At 40.6% G+C, this 21,846-nt stretch overlaps 1 protein-coding gene across 1 annotated transcript in view; it reads right to left on the bottom strand.

Moving 5' to 3' along the window:
- ush2a (Usher syndrome 2A (autosomal recessive, mild)) overlaps positions 1-18,065 on the bottom strand; it is a 239,883-nt gene extending 221,818 nt beyond the window's left edge. Inside the window, 6 exon segments of the mRNA XM_037752115.1 lie at positions 9,576-9,744; positions 14,462-14,680; positions 14,818-15,032; positions 16,225-16,987; positions 17,546-17,648; positions 17,740-18,065. Of these exon segments, the coding sequence (XP_037608043.1) occupies positions 9,576-9,744; positions 14,462-14,680; positions 14,818-15,032; positions 16,225-16,842 (1,221 nt within the window). The 5' untranslated portion in view covers positions 16,843-16,987; positions 17,546-17,648; positions 17,740-18,065.
- Positions 18,066-21,846: the final 3,781 nt, after the last annotated feature.

Genomic DNA, 21,846 nt, shown 5'->3' with positions numbered 1-21,846 from the left:
AACCACAACGTCCCCCGTTTGATCTAGGTTCTCTCTCTCTCTCCTTCTATTTCCTGTCTATCTCAACTATCAACTGTCAAATGAAAGAAATGCAAGAAGACATTGAATTAAGACTGAAAAGGGAAGAAGGCACTGGGCAAAGAGAGAGAAGGGAAGGAAAGAGAAATGTAAGAGGCTAAATGGAGTAGAATCCACGGTTAATTCATGTTTTTTACTCCTCACAAAGCTGTCTTTTTAGAATATTATTTAATAACAAGTCAGTGTTATTAAAAAAAATTTGGGTTTTAACTGGGTTCAGGATCTTTAAATGATTCAGCAGATGAGCTTGAGTCATTTAAAAAACAGAATCAATGTTAGTTAAAGTAATACCTAGGTCATTTTAAATTATAGAGAGATAAGGGGGTTACATGGAACTAAATAATTTCAATAATAGCATCATGCTAAAGGAATAGATGGGAAAGAGTAAAGTTGGGACAGGGAAATGAAAAGAAGCTGAAGAAAAAAGGAAAAGAGAAAAAAACAATGGCGCAAACAGTTCTTGCACATTCCTATAATGGAAGTTATATATTTACATTACCATTGGTGCAATTGAAATCACTGACTCTGCAACAAATGTGGGCATAACAGGCAATGATGTCATTCTGCAGATGCAAAAGCTCCTATCAGCTCACTTCATCAAAACCTGACTATCAATAGCTAAACTGAGCAAACTGCACAGCCTAATCTAATTAGCTAACTAACGTATACAAATGTTTTACTGAAACAAGATAAGATAAGAAATTCTTTTGGTCAAGTGTGTTTGTATAAAATGTACTTGAACTCAAAGACAGATCCAGGCCCACTTTTCCAAAATCATCTTAAGGTTAAGATGATCTCAGCTTGATAGACTTACAATCGGACAAAGATTATCTTAACCTTAAGATGATTTTGGGAACCAGCTTGCTGGATATTCCCAGATATTTCTCCTGTCCTCCAAATACGAAGCAAAGTGAGTGAAATCAAAAAGTGTAATGTGACTTCATGCATCCCCAGCTCTCCACTTTTGCATCCCCAGGCATATTGTCACCTTTCCCTCTCTCTTTCTCTCACTCTCTCTCTCTCTCTGTACTGTTATCTCTCTCCTTGTTATTCACCCTTCGAGCCTCTCCCCCCCTCTCCTTTACTCCTCTCCCCCCTATATACTTGCCCTTACCCACTATGAACTGTTAGCAGCTCTGATGTACAGCCAATATTCTCTCTATCATATTAGCACGGCTGCAGTGTGTAAAGAAAGAGATAGGAAGAGGAGGAGAGGAGGAAAGGGAATAAAGAGAGAGAGAGAGAGAAGATGGAGAGGAGACACATTTGTTCTACTCATCTCAGCGCTAAAAGATACAATTACCTCTCACAGCATATTATCCATGTTTTATACCAGCCCAGGGCCCCATGCCTTTGCCTTGCCGCGCTCACCCCATGTAAGGCCCATATTTTAACACTAGCCATGACAGTTTATTTAAGAAAAGAAAATTGTCCCCAGGGAGATGGAGAGGGGGAGAGATGGAGTGTGTGTGTGTGAAAGGAGAATGAGAGGGAAAGAGGGAAGGACAAAGAAGGTGGAGGGGGGGGGAGAATGAGAGATACATGAGGCAGAGAGAGAAAAAGAGAGAGAGAGAGACAAAATCATCTTCAAGAAAAAAGCAGAGACAAAAGATAAAGACAGAAAAAGACAGCGAGGGGACCTTTATAAGGTGACACACCAACCTTTTAATAAAGACCATAAGTCTCTGAGACTTTTTCTTTCTGAGCAGAAAGCAAAGAGGGGTCCCATTTAACAAACCAGAGACATCTGAGAGCATACAGGGAAGGAGGAGCTCATACAGTATCACGCTGCAAGAGGAGAGAAATAACACTTAGTAACAAGGCTTATAGGGCTTTTCCTTTGGCACTTTTGACCGCATCGAGTCAAACCATGCCGTGCTGATTTGAATTTCCATTACCAGTTTTAGTGTGCAAAGTTGTGCCGAGGCTCGCCTGAGATGGACCTTCTCCGGCCCGACACGCCTCCAAGGCGGGTTGCGGTGCAGGGCACCAGAGAGAAAGAGGTTTTTAAAAGTTGTGTGTTCAGCTTTGTAGCTTCTAATCGCTGTGGTTTGAACTTTAGTTTCTCTCCTGCATCCGTTTGTACTTTCAGATATCTGCTTTATTTAACAGTTTCACTTTCAGCTGTATATGAGACGAATTAAGTTATTGCTGATGAAAACCCAACATTTCCTGATTTTGCTCCTTCATAATAGAAGCTTTTAAATAACACAAATAGCGGGAGACTTTTAGTGTGAAGAATATAGAAAATAAAACGTGTTTATTCTATGGTTTAGCCACCGTTTTACAACCACTCCTTTGACAACTAGTCAGCCATGGTTACACACACCCTCAAAGCGGGTAGCCCTGTTGTAATGGAGATGCAAATCCCCGCCATGCTGGGCTGACTGGCCGAGTCAAACCGAGTCAAGCCAAGTTAAGCCAATCCAGCCCATGTGTATGGAAAAAGGCTATTAGATCTTCTGCTACCCGACAGGTCTTGACAAAGTATCAGGTTTTGGGTCGGGTTTGGGTCATGTTGTTCCTTGTAGTTTCAGGCTCTGGTCAGGTTTGGATATTTTCAAAAGTAATTCATTAAGAAATTTCTCCCTTACGAAGGAATCACACTCTGAATCAAAGGAAGTACCAATCCGACATTTTCTCTCCGACTTCCTATTATGACACCTCAACTTTGGGTTTCTGCCGATTCCGTGTACCAATCCGATACCATCGTTTTTGTTCCCAACACTTAAAATCTGTATTCCTCACTGCGACGGAAATTATTTAACGTAAAGTAATGACATGATTGAAGTAATGTAACTGTTAGTGGAAACACAGAATTTTACTGAAACTAATGCGGACACAACATGGCCTGATATCCAATCCGTTTAAAAATGTCCGTATCAGTGTACAGTAGAGTAGAGATCAGATCATTGCATCCTTATCTCTGTTCCAACAGTTTGCGTTCATGTATGTAATATGTTGTCAGTAGATATACAGTAAATGCCCAGTGGGAAGAAAGAATAAAACAAAGCAAAAGCATTGCATCAGATGTCAGGTTGGGTTTGAGTCTAAATTTGGCAGCACCAGTCGGGTTCAGTCAGGTCTGGTGTTAAAGACAGAGGTAAGAGGGTTCCGGTCTCAGTTTCAGGTCAGTGCAGAACTCTGCCTCCAGGCAAGAGCATTAGTTTGATATTCACTGTTGAGCATCTTCTTTTTATAACATTCTGGTCTTTTCTTGAATTTATTTTGCTCTTAATAGGGTTACTAACCTATGCCATGGAACTTCTACTTTAGCATGGATATTTCTAGAAAGAGCAGGTTAACTTATCATATGCTCTTTGGTGGATCCTTTTATCCAAAGCACCTTGCAGCACCCTTGCCGCATACATTTTTAGCACTCATATCTCACAACTCCAGTGGGAATGAAACCCCTAACCCTGGCCGTGTTAGTGCCTTGCTCTCACTATTTAGCTGGACCAGACTGCACACTGGCATAAAACACTGATGTAAAATAAATAAAGAAATTAATTTTAGGACAGAAAACCCCATCACACACACACACACACACACACACACACACACACACACACACGCACACACCTTTCTCTCCCTCTCTCTCAGTATGTAATTGATGCCAGTCTCGTGCCCTTTCGCCTTCTGTGCCAGCGGGCAGAGGGCTACCATAGAGGCGTCCGCTTCACCCCTACATAACAACCTTGCCTCACCTTCACACACATGCACACAACCACAAACACACACACATAAATTTACTGTATTTAGTGCACAGGCATGCACGCAAACACGCACAGAGCCCACAGAAACATGCACAAAAAGTGCCGCCATACATATGCACACAGTGTATGCACATGCACAAGCACAACACACATTAACTTTCAGTCTGTCTCACAATCTGTCTCTGTCACTCCAGGTGGGACAGAGAGAACAGCATCGGGACAAGTATATGAGACGGTGTGCAGTGAGTCTGCATGTGTGTATAGTACAGTAACAGTATAGGGTTACAATATTTATATTGTATACAATATTAGGGTTGTTACGATTAGGCTTGCCACGGTAGTCGGTGTTACCGGTGGTATACGGTGGTCGATGACACACCGATTACATTACGTACCCCACCGCCCCCATCATCGTTTTGCTTTTTTTACAGAAATAAAACCTATTTAGTGAATTTTCGGGTATCAGCGCCGTGTTATCAATACATTTACCTTCCTCCAATATTTCTTCTTCTTCCAATTTTTTTACTGACAGAGGAGAAGGAAGAGAAAGAAAGACAAACCCAGTCTCAGATAGAGTGGTGCAATGAGGCACATTCATCTATGCAAAAATGAAAGAAAGAAAAAGATGGAAAGACTGTGGTGGTATTGGATCAGTCGGTGCAAATTAGTTGCCTTCTGCCAAGACGAGACCAGTCCTTATACAGACATACACACAGGCCAGAGCCTTCCAATGTAATTGTGCGTGAAAACATTCATTAAGCTTATTATGGCATTCAGGAGAAGTTTTAGCAGCCAAACTGTCTGAGAGCAGAGTAGTGAAGCAGATGAGCTGTCAGGGTCTAGAGAACAAATTGTAGATTAGATAGGAACAACTCCCTCCAATAAATATATAGATGAATGTGTGTGTCTGTGTAATCTTGACTTGACCTTAACTCACTACGACACTCAGACACTAACCCACTTACCCTCTTTTTTTCATCTTTTCTTAACAATTCTGTTTCTCCACTCCTTTCTCTGTTTTTAGCAACAGGTAAGAAAGACAGAAGCAACCAGCCGTTTCTCTGTGTAAGTGTGTGTGTGGTGCTGTGTGTATGTGGATGCAGTGCATACATCACTAGTTGGTGTGTTTAATGGTAAGAGAAAGAAAAAAAGTGCATGTACGTGTGCGTACGCATGAGTGTTAAACATTCATGCTGCTGCGTTGGGTCGTGATGGGACCGGTGTGACTGGTTGTCCCTGACACTGCCTCATCCGATAATGCTGATTTGCTCAGGCACTAACAGACGGACCCCTCTGGGGGTCCTCCAGGCACACAGTCAATCACTGGTACTCCAAAAGATAGTACTCCAAAGCTATTTAAATCGCAAACTCCCTTCCTTTCTCTTCTTTCCATCTTTTGCCGTTTCTTTTTGCCACTTTCTTTACTTCTCTTTACACTGAAACCTTCTTCTAGATTTCCCCTAACCTCCTGACTTACAGTACATCTTCAACTCTAAGCTTTTTATATATTTTTTCTGTTTCTTCCCCTTTCACTATAATAATAATACAACAGTACAAAGTGCAAGACATTAAAATAAAGAGGCACACACAAAAAGCAAATATCCTCAAGTTGATTAAAACAATTATTTAGAGCCAGCACTGAAAACATTTTGTCCCTGCCCTCCCACTTTAGTGTCTCCACTATTGCTCTCTTGCTCTCCCCAAACCAGAACCACAACAACTATTGTAATACTATAATAAATGCCGTGTTGATTAGGTGACAAGACAATGTAAACAATGAGACCCAAAGATGTACAAATGACATAACTTCTATTTCTGTCTCTCTGTAACTGTCAGGCTCCATTCACACCAGATCAGGCGTTACGGCGATTTGCCACAGGGTTGTGCGGCAGCGTGGTAGAGTCACTTAATGGCCCAGTGACTGCATGACGATTAACGTCTTTTGTTCCCTAATGGCTGGGTTGTACACAAAGAAAGTATAAAATATGGATGTAGTCTCTGTGATGTCACCCATAGGTTTCTGAAGAGCGGTTGTGAAGCTCAAAGTGGGTGACTCCGGCCGTCGCCATCTTGGCAGTGACGACAGTCTAACTCGCAGCTAATCCAAAAATGGGCAAAGAGGTGGATCATCGGTGGAGCTGAGGTGGGCCAGGGTGATGTAGCAGAGGAGACAGATAGCAGCTAGCAACCTGAGATGGCACCCAACCGTCACTCAAAGCGTCCGCCGCTCAATTATGCCTAACTTTAAGCCTTAATATAATGTAAACGAGCAAGTTATATAAAAATTCACCCTCTGTACAATTGTCGTGAACGGGGATATTAGCTATAGAGACCAAAGCTGTTTTTTGTACCAGGCTGTAAACATGTATATTTCTGCTGTAAAGTCGGGCATTTTAACATGGGGGTCTATGGGAATTGACTCCCTTTTGGAGCCAGCCTCAAGTGGCCATTTGAAGAACTGCAATTTTTGGCACTTCTGCATTGGCTTCACTACGCAGCACCGGAGGTTGTCGCTTGGTTGTACAGCTTTGGATCGCAAGATATATGATTGGCCACTGCTGATTGATTCTCTTTCTACTTTTCTACCCCCTGCGGCCGCCGCAACGGCAGCCCATACGCACTACCCCCATTCAAAATGAATGGGAGGACTTGTGTTTTCGTCCCACACCGCCGGATCTGGTGTGAATAAAGCCTTAGTCATTGATTTTCTCACTTGCTTATTAGCTCATTGACACTGCAAAAGCAAGCCTGCTCTTCTCAACAGTATAGCATCTACATCGGATTGGTCACGTAATAGTAAATCAGGTGAAATGACACTAACAAGAGCCTCTAGTTTCATGGCGGTAAACTGGCGATAACAGCCAGCAAATTTGCAGTCTTGACGTAGCCTCTCATTTGCCCTGGCCCGTACCACAACGCTAGGTGTGGTGTTTCTGATGTGGGTGTGTTATGAATATCTCACCTACTCTTCGTCTTAATGTGAAGAGGCTCTGGATAGGATGTACAGACTTTGTGCAGCTCATTATTTTCCCTACGGCAACCACTCAATTCAAGATGTCAATGCACATTGCTGCCCTCATGCAATCACAGTACTGTGAAGCACTTGAGATTTAAAAAAAAAAAAAACACCCACAGAGAGAACAAGTGTTGTTAAATATGTTAATTGCACACAGATCATCAGCCACTGTAACACCAGTAGGACCAATCCCTCCTTCATCCACAGCATTAGTAGAGGTAATTTTCTACGTACATGGAGAGCTACCGATTCTACAGAAATGTACAGGAAAGTGAATCCCACTGTAAACTGACGTCGTAACCATCACTTAACAACACTGAGCCACCTCCCTCACTTTCCCCCATCTCCTCTCCACTCTCAGTCCCTCCCTCCCCCAGGCTACCTTTTCCTCCACTATTCTCGACATCGTTACCATAATCAGATAAGACAACTACCTAGGGAGCACCAGCATCCCTACAGCACCTTGCTCCTGGCACCGGGTGTGTACACGCGTGCGTGTGTGTGTGTGTCAGTGTGTGTGAATTGCTCCTGGCACTTGGAAACCCGTATTCCTTTTGACTGTCTTTTTTGGTGTTTTGATCTTTTCAAACCGACAGATGACTGGTGTGTGTGTGTGTGAAAGAGAGAGAGAGAGGCGTGTGTGTGTGTGTGTGTGTGTGTGTGTGTACTGTATGTGTGCAGGAAAGGTTTCTAAATTACCCAGCTCCTTCATGGGGTAATGTCTGTATTGTGGCTGACAAGTCTGCTACAAATTACTGCTGAACTGTGAGAGTGCGAGTGTGTATCTGTGTGTATGAGTGAGTGATAAGTAGATAAGCGTGTGTGCATGCACGAGAAAGGGAGTATGGGAATGGTGTTTGAGTGTCGAGGATGATTATGTTATTCTTCTGAATGGTCAAAACAGATCACATCACCATACCATTAAACGAAAGGCCTACTGATTCACAAGAATGAACACACACACAAAGTTTCAAAATGCCTCCAAGCCACACCACACGCAACACACTTTTAGCAAAGCACCTGCAAGCCTTACGCTTCTCTATGCCTATGTGGACATGTACAACACACATAGAGTACAAAGACATATATAAAAACCTGATCCCTACAGGGCATACACACATACTGTACACACACACACACACACACACACACACACACACACTTGCTACCAATTGAGCCATAAGCAACACTACATTTAGCAAACAACACATTGGACTGCCAAATTACTGTACTAGACATCAACACCAGTCAGCCAACCAGTAAACTAAACTGTCAAGTTAGATCTTCTGGCTGGGCACAATAATTGAAAGTGCTGGTCAACATGTATAACTTCCTCATCCTTGGCTTAACCCTCTAGCCTTGAATCATGCTTTAAATCAAACTACAATTGATATACAGTACAATCGGTACATAATTCATCTACCTGCATCTGGCAACTTAATTTGAATTATGACTTATAAAAATACAAATTTGGGCTCAAAGATTATACAAATAATAATAGGCCAACAAGCAACTTAAGTAACGGAAACTTGTAGTGATAAAAGGCTTGTCATTGTGACCATGTTTTCTCCCCAAGTGGCCCTGGTGTAATTCAGAGATGCTGAAAGAGAAAGATTGTCCAGTGGAGTAGTCGGTAAAATGATACTCTTCAACAGACCAGAAACACACACACATACACACAAACAGGGGTTCATTTGGGGCCTCGAGACTCTCTCCACTTCACCAGCTGCCATTTCAGAATGATCAGAGCTTATGAAAGCCTTTTTTATGTCCATGCCAGCCTTGTATTTCTAACTTCTGCCTTCTAAAATTTCTAGTTGATGTACCACTTAGGTCAATTGGTTATGGAGAAATAAAGGAAAGGAAGAAAACACCAGAGAGAAAATAAATGCATATATTGTCATATTACAGTACTCAACGTTATAATGAGTAGGATTTGTCATCAACACAGCACTCAAAGTTGACCCCGCCTCATTGGCTCAACGAGGGTTAGGGTTCTTGTTTTGGAACGAGCTTAATCCGCTTGGCATTTCACCTCACTATATTAGCGTTTTTTCGGCACTGAAATATTATTTACAGGATGTCCAGTGTACCAGAACAACACCTGAACAACAAGATAACAAAGCACTGTGTTATCTGAAAAAACACATTACAAACATATCCAAGCAACAAAATTAAACTACCTTATAGGAGTACAACATCAATGTATGTGTTTTACACAGAAAACCATTAAAAATAACCACAGACCTAAATAGATTAAATCAAATAAGTAAAGTCCAGGTGTTCCAGGTGTTTTGAAGTCAGTTTTCCATACAGGACATAGACGTTTTTGAAAGTGTTGAAAGTGTGAGGCATCGTCTGTCTGTGTATGTGTGTCTGATGTAATGTGTGTACCCCTGGCCCCAGCAGCTGTGCCAAAGCAGATGTTTGCCAGTGTAATTACCACAAGCTCGTAGAGAGGAAGAGAAAAAGATGGACAGAGAATAAAAGAGGGAACACAGATAAAGAAGAAGATAGAGAGACTGTAAGTCTGTGATAGAAAAGAGACCATTCTGCTTTCACAACCCTTATGACAACAGTTAAACACAAACCTGATGGTGCTTGCACGGTAGATTGATTGAATTTCATGCACACAATCTCACCTATGGATGCTCATATTTGCTCATTATCATGTGCCTCTCATATTGACCGACTATGGCATGTTTAACAAGGCAGTTTTTCTTTCATGCCACCATCGGGATCATGACACACTTGAGATTTGTTACCTGCAAAACAAGGTGTGTCCACTTCTCCAGTGTAAGCCTCCCCTCTGTTCTGAAGCTGACGGTCAGAGGAGTCTGCCTGCGGGACTGACCATAAAGCAGGGTGACGGCCTGCTCGGACACTGTCACAGAAAAAAACAACCGCTCCCCTGAGCTCTTCTCCAGCAGCATCCTGAGGGAAACAAAAACACACACATATACGCAACACAATTATTTCAGCATCAATAGACAGTCCAAACAGTCCATTTAAATATCCGGCAGTGATAAGTTGTTATAACTTAACTCAGAGGGAAGGAAGAAGGAAGATGGACTCTAAAACCCATGGAATCGAATGCCACTACACAATTCCCACACACAGTCTCTCATCCTGACATTTACACATGGAATATCAATATTTTACATGACTGCTAGGTTTGAGCTGCTACACTGGGTGCAGACACTGACACACACCCTCCACGTGTCATATTAACCACCATCACTGACATTTTATGGGAAATCATGACTTTTATGAACCCAGAGCCACACACCCTATAAATCACAGATAGATGTATGCATGAGAAAGATACCATATGTATGTATGTCTGTGCATGCATGTGAGTGTGTGTGTGCCTGTGGGTAGAGACAAAGAGATAGAAAGACAGATAGAGATAATACGTGCAAGAAGAAAGTTAATCCAAGTTGGTTACTTACAACAACTAAACCGATTTATTGGACTGAAAATTATTCCTGTGTTAAATTTGTTAATTTGGTCTATAAAATGCCAGAAGATAGTGAAAAATGCCCATCAAAAAGCCCAAGTTTACACATCTAAGGTGCTTGTTTTGTCCAAAACCCCAGTTTTCTATCATAGAAAACCAGCAAATACACATATTTGAGAAGCTGGAACCAGTAAACTTTTGCCATTTTTGCTTTAAAATCGTATACTTTTTATATGATTAGTCTATTGTAAAAATTGTTGTATAATTTTCTGTTTTCTGCTATAATTTATTCAATACGTTGCTTAGGCAAGGGCAGCACAGTGTTGCAGTGGTGAGCACCGTTCGCCTCACTGCAAGAAGGTCCCCGGTCCCCAGTGGGCAGGGCCTTTCTGTGTGGAGTTAACATGTTCTCCCTGTGTCTGGGGTCTCTGGTTTCTTCCCACCAACAAAACATGTATCACCCCGGGTGGGGGTTGCATCAGGAAGGGCATCCGGTGTAAAACATATGCCACATTAAATATGCGGGCCGCGTATCCGCTGTGACGACCCCTAACTGGATTAGCCAAAAGACGAACAATAACAACAATGTTGCTCGGGTAAGGTGAGGTGATGGTTGGGTAAAAGACAAGTTGTCAAAAAACTTCAAGCAAGATGCACTTTTACCCGATGTTGTCCAGGTAGGACAAGTCTAGTGCATGTAACCAACTATAAATAAATATCTACTCAGAATGAGAATCCTCAAACAATATAAACGTGACTTTATAATCAGTTTGTGGAAGTAAAGCCACGGTATAGTAAAAACTATAATGTGTAAGAACAGGTGGCTGGCTCTGTTCATTGTTCAGATGAGGGGAGCGATGTGAAATCACAGAGAGAGGGGGAGACAAAGAGAGAGGGGTGAGGAGAGATGGACAGAGGTGAGGATAGAGACCTCCTTTCATCTGGCTTCTTTGATGGCAGCCATGATCGTCTCTACAACAAAAGACTGATGGCCAACGACAGCAACAGAAAGAGAGCGAGAGGGAGAGTGAGAGTGGAGAGATATTTTCTCCATTCAGATGCATTCAGCCATACAGGTGTCATGTTCGGAAAACCAAGACAACAAGACTCGTCTGTCATCTGAGTCCTCCGACAGACAACTTCACAAACAAAATCACAGCATGAAATTTAAAGGAGAGATTTGATCTTGGCCTGATTTAACGGACAGCAACATTTAAACTGAACATCCAGTGAGTTGACTAGAATACACATGGAACCTGTCCAAGGTTGCTCTGGGTCTTTCTTCAGACAGTCACCACTGCAAAGTAATCAGTCACGTTTACCTTTGCAAGCACATTGTGAATATGTGAATGTTGACAGACTTTATCTCATGGAAGCTCAACAAAGCCATAACAGCTTACTTAAAATGTTTGTTTAATCCACTGAGCAATGCCTTTCTTTGTTTGTCCACATGGAGCCAACCATTTCTCATCATATTAAAAGACAGTCTAGTAAAATGTTGTAGTTATAGTTATTTATGACAATTAAGAGCTACATTATTATATATACTAATTATTATTAGTCTTGAGGAGTACTACTGCATATGTGTAAAAAAAAAAAAAAGGTTATAAAAAGCTTTTTGTGTCTCAAGAGGGAGCTGTGTAATGTCTGATAAACTGCCTTAAGTGATGTCACTTGAGTCAGCGTTGGATGGAGCTGAAGACTACAAGTTTGAAAATAAAAAGACCTGTGAGTTAGAAAGAAGCGAGCTTACGAGACCTTTGTAGCCCGCTCCTCATCTCTGCTTAATGCGGCACGGGGTTACATTAGCCACTACTAGCATAACACACCCGAATCTCCGACCAAACTGTCCGTGGTCAAGTTGCATTTTGGGAACTGTAGGCGTTAGGTTTTGACAAGGAAGAACAATGCATGGAATAACAAAGATGATAGTTTTGGTTCTGCTGAATACATTTTGACATTTACTTTAAATTCTAAAGTGTCCATCCGGAGAGTCCAACAATGACTACGTTGACCTGCACAAAATATTCAGTTTTCTGCCCTTATTCCGAAAAAGACAATATTCCAACTAAGGTGTTTACATGGCTAATGAAAATGAATATTCCACTAATATTCTAGTTTACATGCAGCTGTGCATACTCCAATTGACGTAACCGGTGGCGGACTTATTCGACCGTGCGAAAACGGCCTCCCTCTTTCATTCCTTCAAACACCTTCCTGAAAAGGTTGGCGTTGCAATACTTGCTTAAATCCAAAAACCTGTTGATATCCAAGTCTTTCATAATGTTTAAAATTAGGTGTGTTTCTCCTTCCAACAAGAAATGTGGGTGTTTCTTTTGGGCATGCGTTTCTGCAAACTGTCAGCGAGTTGGTTTGTGTACAACACACAGAGCTAGCTGATAACAGGCAAGAGGCCGTGAGGCCGTGTGTCGCAAACTGCCATAAAAACCCCAATTGAGACGCATATTTTGAATGTGCTGTATACATGTCCAAAGAATGCTCCTAAAACCTAAATAATACCGGCATACCCCACATGTCTTAATCGGAAAATGCTCCATTTGGAATAAGGCCTAATTCAGAATATCCAGACAGAATATGTTGTTTACATGACCTGTATCAAATTCGTAATACTGTCATATTTAGAATAATAGTGGAATAATAATGTGCATGTAAACGTAGTTATTGTTATACAGTAGAAGTCCAATGGTAAAATCTAGGGAGTAAATTTTTGCTAGCCACATACATACATCTAACAAACATTCAACCAGTAAATAGAAACCAAGACGTCATGCATGTGTCTCATGACACAAGCATCCCATGTTGTTCGAGCAATCTACTTTAAGTGTTGCTGTATTTTGTAGGAGGAGATGGGGTTGCCAAGTAAAGCCAACAGATCTCTTTTTGTGTGTGCTTGTGCTTTGTGTGTGTGACGTGTGTGTGACCGCAAGCTGATCTGAGCGTGTGTAACTCTGCACCATCCCAGCGCTGCCTGCAACATACCAACACACTCTCATCCCCTGTCTCTCACACACAACATGTCTAAGTAGGACATGACAGCCAGTTGTTGGCCAACATTTCCTGACAGTGATACTGACCTGACCAGACCTGACCTGATTGCTCCTTGTTATTAGATCAATATCACACAGGGCTTTCACGTCAATGCACTTTCAGTTTTTGAAAATCATATTAGATGTCATATCGGAACAGACATTTGACTATACATCACAGCAGCAGCGTGTTTCCAGCAGGTATTTCATCAGTAGCACAGGATAATGTTGGACTGCTCTGATACGGTACATCACTAACTGTGACTGTGTCATACTTATGACACTTCCCATTTCTTTCTCTTTTTTTTCTGCTACTTAGGTTCAAAGCATTTTAATATATACAGTATATCCTCATATTACCAATACCAACTTCATCTGCATCAATGCATTTCCATTTTCACCCATGAAGTTGAATTTCTACAAGAACTCTACCTTGCTGATTGAGACACAGCATGTTTCTATCTAGGCAATGTAAGCTGTCAGTTTCTTTACCTCTTCCTTTACCTTCTCTAACCGATAAAGTATCAACAAAGCTTGCTAGATGTAACATGATGTAAGCTGCAAAGCAATGATGTGCCTTTGGGACGCATCCTTTTCACAGATCTATCCATCAGTTATCTACACCACTTATCCCTGGCAAATATAGAATTTCACAACATTTTTGAAGCATTTCTAGTTGCGTAGTGTTTATAATGAATCACATGCCGTGATAAGTAAAATCAGGATACTTTGAAACCATTTACTTTCATCAAAATCTGATTTTTCAACTTATCAAAGTTACCCACACAGGAGGAAACAACAACTGGCTGTCATATACAGCTGTTATATATCACACCTTTGCTTCTTTGCACAAGAAATTCAATTTTTTAAAAAGATGTAATTCAGAGAAACAGCACATTTACTTCTGTTTGCAGGGAGAGAGAAATGGCTGGCTAAGATCCATCCATCCATAAATGTAATACATCTATATATTTTGTAATGCACAGTAAACCGTATGTACTGTAAGATGACATTGTTAGTCAATTCAAAACTCAGCAGCAGCAAATGACTGCTTGTATGAAAAGAAAGCCTCATATCGTATCTGAAACTATGCAACAGACACAGATTAGTCTCATTTCTTAGAAATTACAAAAAGTAAACTCACATCTCTCCAGGAGAGCTTGGTTTTATCCACAATGCCAGGGTGAGGGAACCCAACGCTCCTAGTGTCTGTGAGGGGGGAGAGACCAGACATCCATCCTGGACTGGCCGAAACAGCACACTACTGGATCCACCAGAACCCCCCTCTGAACTGGTAGCGGTTCCGGTCTCTGGCTGAGTCCCAGGACGAGTGTCGTTACTGTCTTCAGTTACACAGGTACCCCTGGTGGAATAAAGTTTAAATGTGTAAGTATTTTCTCTCAAAAGGACCTCTTTTCTGTTTTTTATTTTGCATGAATGGAAAGGTCAGAGATCATCTTAAATACCTTACTAACATTACTATGAATTCCGTCTACCTACCTGTGTGCAGGCAGTAGCAGTGGGGCATATGGAGGTGTGGAGGATCTATAAGGACACTCCTGGACACAGAAGGCCTGATAACATGCCATCAGTTCAGCCTGGGAAGACGGCGACTGACAGTAGCTGCTCCGCTCTGGAACCCCACAGGTGGAACGAGCCGGAGAGGTGGACACGGGTTTGAAGGCAGCAATGTTCTCCATTCGTGGAAAATTTCCCTAAGAATGAAAGACAGTTTAACAATTAGTATCATTCAATTCAATCTGGGTCTTTTGCCATTTTTACTTATATGTGGAGGCAACAACCTGAGATATTTGGATACAATAATGATCTACAATGCCATTTAGCAATTTGTGCTATAAAAATGAAACAGCCTCTGGGTTATAGAAAAGGGTTACGATATAGCATAATATATATATATAATATAATAGTATAGCATAACCCATTTTGCAGGCAAATCTCTTACCATTACACATACTGTATGTATACAGTACATTTAAAGGGATAGTTTGGGTGTTTTGAAGTGGGGTTATATGAGGTACTTATCCATAGTCAGTGCATTACAACTACAGTAGATGACAGTCGGCATGCCCCCAGCTTGGAGAAACAGACAGGATTACCAGCACGGGAGCAAAGCAATGTACTGCTGTGGACGGGGCGAACAGCAAAATATATTTTAGCCACCTAAAAGAAAGGCCCACCTAAAAAAAATATATAAATATCAGTTTAAGTGTACGCTATACTTAGAATATTTTCCGATGGGGAACTGGCTAAATAAGTTTCGCTTTCAGTTCAGTTCCCTGTCGGAAAGGGCTGTCTGACGGCAAGATAAAGCAGTGAAAATATTCTAAATATAGCGTACACTTAAACTGATATTGATTTTTTTAGATGAGCCTTTCTTTTAGGTGGCTAAAATACATTATGCTGCCAGCCTTGTCCACAGCATTGTATTGCTTTGCTCCTGTGCCTGTACTCATGTCTGCTTCTCCAAACTGGGGGCGTGCCCACCGTGTTCTACTTTAGGTAAAATAAAGTAAAAGTACCTCATACAACACCACTTCAAAAAATCCGAACTATGCCTTTAAAATGTATTAAGACATGTGTTTTGAATAAAAACATCAATAAATTGACGATGGTTGAATTCCATTTATCAATTTCAGGTCCTGGTATTGTGCAAACTGGCTCACTGTCATGCTTGTGACTTACTGGGACACTTGAATAGAACATAGCCATCGTTAATGTCATTAGTAACACCTGTGTTTTCCTACTATGACAGGTCAAAATGTCTGCTGTGAAAAAGGCCTGTTTGATAGTCATTCAATACTTCATATGCAGTACATTATCTGTTAACAATTACTATTCCAGTTTTTGGATCACAAATTACAATTGGCTCTTGAAAGCCATTCTTACCTGTGATGAAGTAGGTTTTGGACACAGGCTGAAGAGGAGGAGAGTTAACCAGAGGAAGATATGATGCCACCTCATCCCTTTCATCATGTTTTCCCCTCTTTCAGTGATGTTTTTCATGTGAAATTGCCAAGGAAAAACAGGCCACATCTTCCTTTTCCCCATCCTTTGCTTGATTTCACCTTCTGTTTCCAACAGAATCCCAGACACATCCGTCTTGCTCTTGTCTTTTCCTTCCACAAATTTCCCCCCACTTTTTCGGTCTTTTCTAACTTCCTTGTTACATTTGTTCCTTAAGTAACACTGCTCTTCTCTCCTTCCTCTCTCCATCCTCTCTCTGCTCCATGTTTGTCTCTTCCTTTTCGCAGTCTCTGCCTTCGCTCCTCCCTCGTCGTCTCTCCGTTCCATCCGTCTCCGGCCTTTGACCCCACAAGATTGTAGAATCGGGTTCTCCGAAGGGTCTGGCACGGTCCCGGGTTCTACAATCTCAGACGGGGGTTCTGCAACATTCCCCGGGGCTGAGGGATGTTCGAGAACCTGGATTTCTTTCGGATGCCTTCCAGCAGCGCTTGAATAAGTGATGACTGTCATGGTTTCATGGTTCCAGGGTTCCAGGGACATTTTTTTTTTTACAGGCCAGTGCCCCAAGGGTGACGCTATACGAAGCTTAGCTCTCTGTTACACTGTCTCATACCCACACACACACACACACACACACACACAAACCACAACCAAAGCCTTCACATGATAGGTAGGATTTCACAATCTAGAGAGGGAAAAGAGAAGGAAAGAGAGACCAAAATCCAACATGAGACAAATCTGAGGAGAGTGAAATGCCATGCAGGCTATTCCCTTTAGCCAAAGCCTACACTATCATGTACAGCTTGATGGAGGCACAGCTCAACTGATACTGCTACATTGCTTTCCCCCCTTTTCTTCATTTTCCATTGAATTAAACATGCCCTTTTTTTCCTGCTGGCATCTTGGCCTCCAGGTTTTTTATCCAACTGAACGGGTTTTCACATAAGTTTGTTGGAAATTGAGGCTTAGGCCAAAGCTCTCTTCATTACAATACTTATCGCATTTTGGACACACACAAAAAGAGGCCAGCAGTGCAGTCATGTCTAGTGTTGAATTACTGGAACCCACTACAATGTGGAATATAGGAAAGCTCACACTAGACTAGAGTATCTAATAACAGGTGATATATGCAGATATTGTGACAAGCTAATATCTGGTGGAGTCCCAGCACACATAGCTCTATCCCCATCACAAGTGCAGCGTCAACAAACAACCTGTTGCTCCGACAAAACAAGCTAACTACCTGTATTCCTCCACACACCTGTCGCAGCTCCAGTAGAAAAAGTAGTCCTCTCCAAACATGACTTGTTGTCCGTCGTTCCAGCCCCACACTTCCGACAGAAAAGCTGAATGACAGACAGACAAGTAGAGCTGAACTTGACAAAGCTCCTGTTATTTCTCTCTCTCTCTCTCTCTCTCTGTCTCTCTGTCTCGTACCTCTCTCATTCACAACATGCAGCACGCGGTGCTATAAGGAGATTACTGCGAGCTGCCATCTGGTCCAGCAGCGCGTCGAGGCGGCGGCAGGATATTAGATATTAGTGCGCAAAGTAAAGTAACGATGAGAGAGCCAAGTAACGCGAAACTTGAGAGCCCTGGGGGGGAGAACAAATAGTGCCACATATCCGTTTTGCATTTATAGAAAGATTGTCAGTGACAGCGATGGTTAATATGCAGTTTAAGAAAGCCTAATTACCCCCCTGGCTGCCTGGTAGTAATATGTTTACCCCCCTCCGCCTCCTCCTACGTGGGATGCGTCTGGGTTTCTGACAAGTGGCTCTCAGAGCAGAGAGGAAGGAACGCTACTGCCGTCGCTAGGCAACGGTGACCATAGAGAGGGTGGGTAGGAAATCATTTAATGGACTATACTGTTATTTTAATAAAATACTATTATCACCATTAAAGGTTGTTCTAGGTCAGGGGTCAGCAACCTTTACTATCAAAATAGCCATTTTAGGCACAAAAAAAAAATCTGTCTAGAGCTGCAAAACATTTGATCATTGTGATGAAGGTAGAGTTTATAGTCTAAGTATATAGTATATAAGTCTAATGCAGTGAGGGCCAAAGCGCAATTTTATAAAGGAGTATTAGGGCCACATTGAGGGAAAAAACATTTGAGATTTTGAGAATGAAGTCATAATATTAAGAGAATAAAGTCGTAATATTACGAGAAAAAAAGTCGTAATATTACGAGAATAAAGTCATAACTTTACGAATAAAAAGTCATAATATTACGAGAAATAAAGTCATAACTTTATGAGAAAAAAGTCGGAATATTACGAGAAAAAAGTCATAACTTTACGAGAAAAAAAGTCGTAATACGAGAATAAAGTCATAACTTTACGAGAAAAAAAGTTGTAACATTACGAGAATAAAGTCATAACTTTACAAGAAAAATGTCGTAATATTACGAGATTAAAGTCATAACTTTACGAAAAAAAAGTCATAATATTACGAGAAATAAAGTCATAACTTTATGAGAAAAAAGTCGGAATATTACGAGAAAAAAGTCATAACTTTACGAGAAAAAAAGTCGTAATACGAGAATAAAGTCATAACTTTACGAGAAAAAAAGTTGTAACATTACGAGAATAAAGTCATAACTTTACAAGAAAAATGTCGTAATATTACGAGATTAAAGTCATAACTTTATGATAAAAAGTCATAATATTACTAGAATAAAGTCATAACTTTACGAGAAAAAAAGTCATAATACTACGATAATAAAGTCATAACTTTACGAGAAAAAAAGTTGTAACATTACGAGAATAAAGTCATAACTTTACGAGAAAAAAAGTCGTAAAATTACGAGAATGGTGGGCGGTGCTTGATATATCCTCAACTGATCTCAACATGGCTGCCGGGTCACAAACTTTCTAATTTTACAGCTAAACAGTACACTACAAGATGTTTCTGAAAACATTTGAGGAGAAATAGGCATTACAGTAACAGAATATTGATTCATATTTGACCGTTTTATAAAAATAACTTTTTTTAATCATGTTTGCTCTCTTCCTACCCACTGCAGCTTCAAGTGAGACTGTTAAATGTATAGGCTATGTTTTAATCAAAACTCCAAATAGGTTTTGCATATATAGGCTACATGGCTTCACTTTATTCAACTTATACCAATTCCTTTGACCTCGTTAACTCTTTTTTTCTCTTTTATTATCTGCAATAATAACTTAAGCGAGAGAGACATTGAGAAAGAAGAATCCTCTTTACCCCACAAAAACAGAGGAAATAAATTACATTAAAATAAGGCAAAAACAGACAAAAAGGGGTCCCTTGACCTTTGACCTCAAGATATATGCTAATCCCATGCAGTTTTGGACAAGTCATAGTCAAGTCAGCACACTGACACACTGACAGCTGTTGCTGCCTGTTGGGCTTGAGTTTGTCATGTTATGATTTGAGCATATTATTTATGCTAAATACAGTACCTGTCAGGGTTTCTGGACAATATTTGTCATTGTTTTGTGTTGTTAATTGATTTCCAGTAATACATATATACACATATTTGCATTAAGCAAGCATATTTGCCCACTCCCATGTTGATAAGAATATTAAATACTTGACAAATTTCCCTTTAAGGTACATTTCGAACAGATCAAAAATGTTTGATTAATTTGCGATTAATCATGATTAACTATGGACAATCAAGCGATTAATCGTGATTAGATATTTTAATTGAATCACAGCACTAATAAAACGACAAGCATAGTTAGATGTATTAATCAAAAGCATGATCAATAAAACATTTACAATTACAATTAGACATGCCCTCAATAACTTCTGTAAGTCAACAACATATAAATGTTCACAAGGAGGATAGGGCAGCAGATCTGAAATCAGTCAATTCAAGCTAATTTCTGAGGAATATTTAAAAGGAGGCCCTTTAATTTGCAAGGATGCCAGAATGAGAGGCAAAGGAGCCGGCAAGGTGTCTTTCCCTGTCAGCAATTTAACGGCAGTCACCAGGGGTTCCCTGCTATGTGTGCTATTAATTGGGCCTTCGTAACAATTAAACACAAATGACTAATTACATTACGTGTCTGTGATGAAGCCCTGTATGCAAAAGGGACCAAACTATGTATTGTATAGCTGCTGTGAATGCCCTATGATACAGGATTGATAACAAATAAGTATGTATGTGTGCATTTGCCTGTGAGTGTGAACATGAGTTGACTAATGTAAAAGGAGTTGTAAAATGTTACAATGAAGATTTAAACAATCAAATTCAATAACAGAAAAAATTTATGTAGATAAACTGTTCTATCTCTCCATTCTAATAAACAGTAACTAGACTATGAAGTTGATTGGAGTTGTTTCTTCTCTTTTCTCATTTTCCTTTTTTTTGCTTCTACAAATCTGTACTTAGCTGAATAATAAAAGTGAGGGTGTATAATACTGATCGTGTGAACGTGACAACAAGAGAAAACTGTCACCATCAAATCTTATACATATTATATATTTGACAGATCTTTCTTTGTTTTACTTCAGGTGTATAAAACAACCAATTCTCTGGAACCTATAAGCCATTTACATGCATTAATCCTTTAGTTTCATAAAGCTTAACATCCACTAGCAAAATATAAACAATCCCATCAACACACACAAACACAGGAGAAGCACTATAGCTCAAGTATACAGTAGTTTATACTTCCACTGTGTGTTTAAGCGCTCTGCATTTCAATTGTGTAAACATTTCCACCAAAAAAAGACCCTCTCTTATATTTTTCCCTGCCGACAAGTTTTTACGTTATCATACTAATCGCGTTTGAACAGCTGCAATTTGCTTTGGTTGAACAAAGGCATTCTAACTAGGTTTTAATTAAGTGTTCCTAATGACCTTAAGGAGATTAGAGGTTCGCCTTCTAATCAATACCAGGCAGAGAGGAGCAAAGGGAGGGGAGAGGAGGAGAGGGGAGGTGGCTAGGGGCTAGGATAGAGGTAGGGAGGAAAGGGGTGGAGATGGAAAAAAAAATGGAGAAAGCTAAAGAGGGAAGGAGAGCAGAGGAAGTGGAAAGTGGAGGAAGAAAACCATGAACTTGATCAGAAATATTTGCAGAAAGGAAATGCTCAAGGTCATGACCTTATCTACATAAAAATTTGAAAAATAATAAATTGAGTCATGATGGCAGACTTGTGTGTTTCCTCAGTGGCCAGATGTGTTTTCAATGCTTAAAGGAATAACTTTCTATTGACAGAGAGGGGCAATCTATGCATCCTTACACACCATTCACATAGCATGATCATTCCTCTCTTTTTGCATCCCTCGCCCAATTTTCCTTGTTTTGCTTCTTTCTTTTCCTCTGAGAGGGTGAAAATGACATCACACCGCTGTGTCAGATGAGGCTGTGATCATCAAGAGCTTTGTTAGCCAAGAAGAGCTTCTCTTATCCTCTCCTCATAAGACATTTGCATAGATTTGCACAGAGTGTGTCCACATGACGGAGACTCTAGTCATACATTGATTGTACTAATTTATTCAGCCAGGCGCATTCAATTCCAGAGATTGAAGTGCTATCACACAAACGGGAT

This window comes from Sebastes umbrosus, chromosome 2 (genome assembly GCF_015220745.1).
Source record: "Sebastes umbrosus isolate fSebUmb1 chromosome 2, fSebUmb1.pri, whole genome shotgun sequence".
NCBI classification, from domain to species: domain Eukaryota; kingdom Metazoa; phylum Chordata; class Actinopteri; order Perciformes; family Sebastidae; genus Sebastes; species Sebastes umbrosus.
Note: the sequence above shows the minus strand (reverse complement) of the source record. Positions and strands in the feature narration are given on the sequence as shown.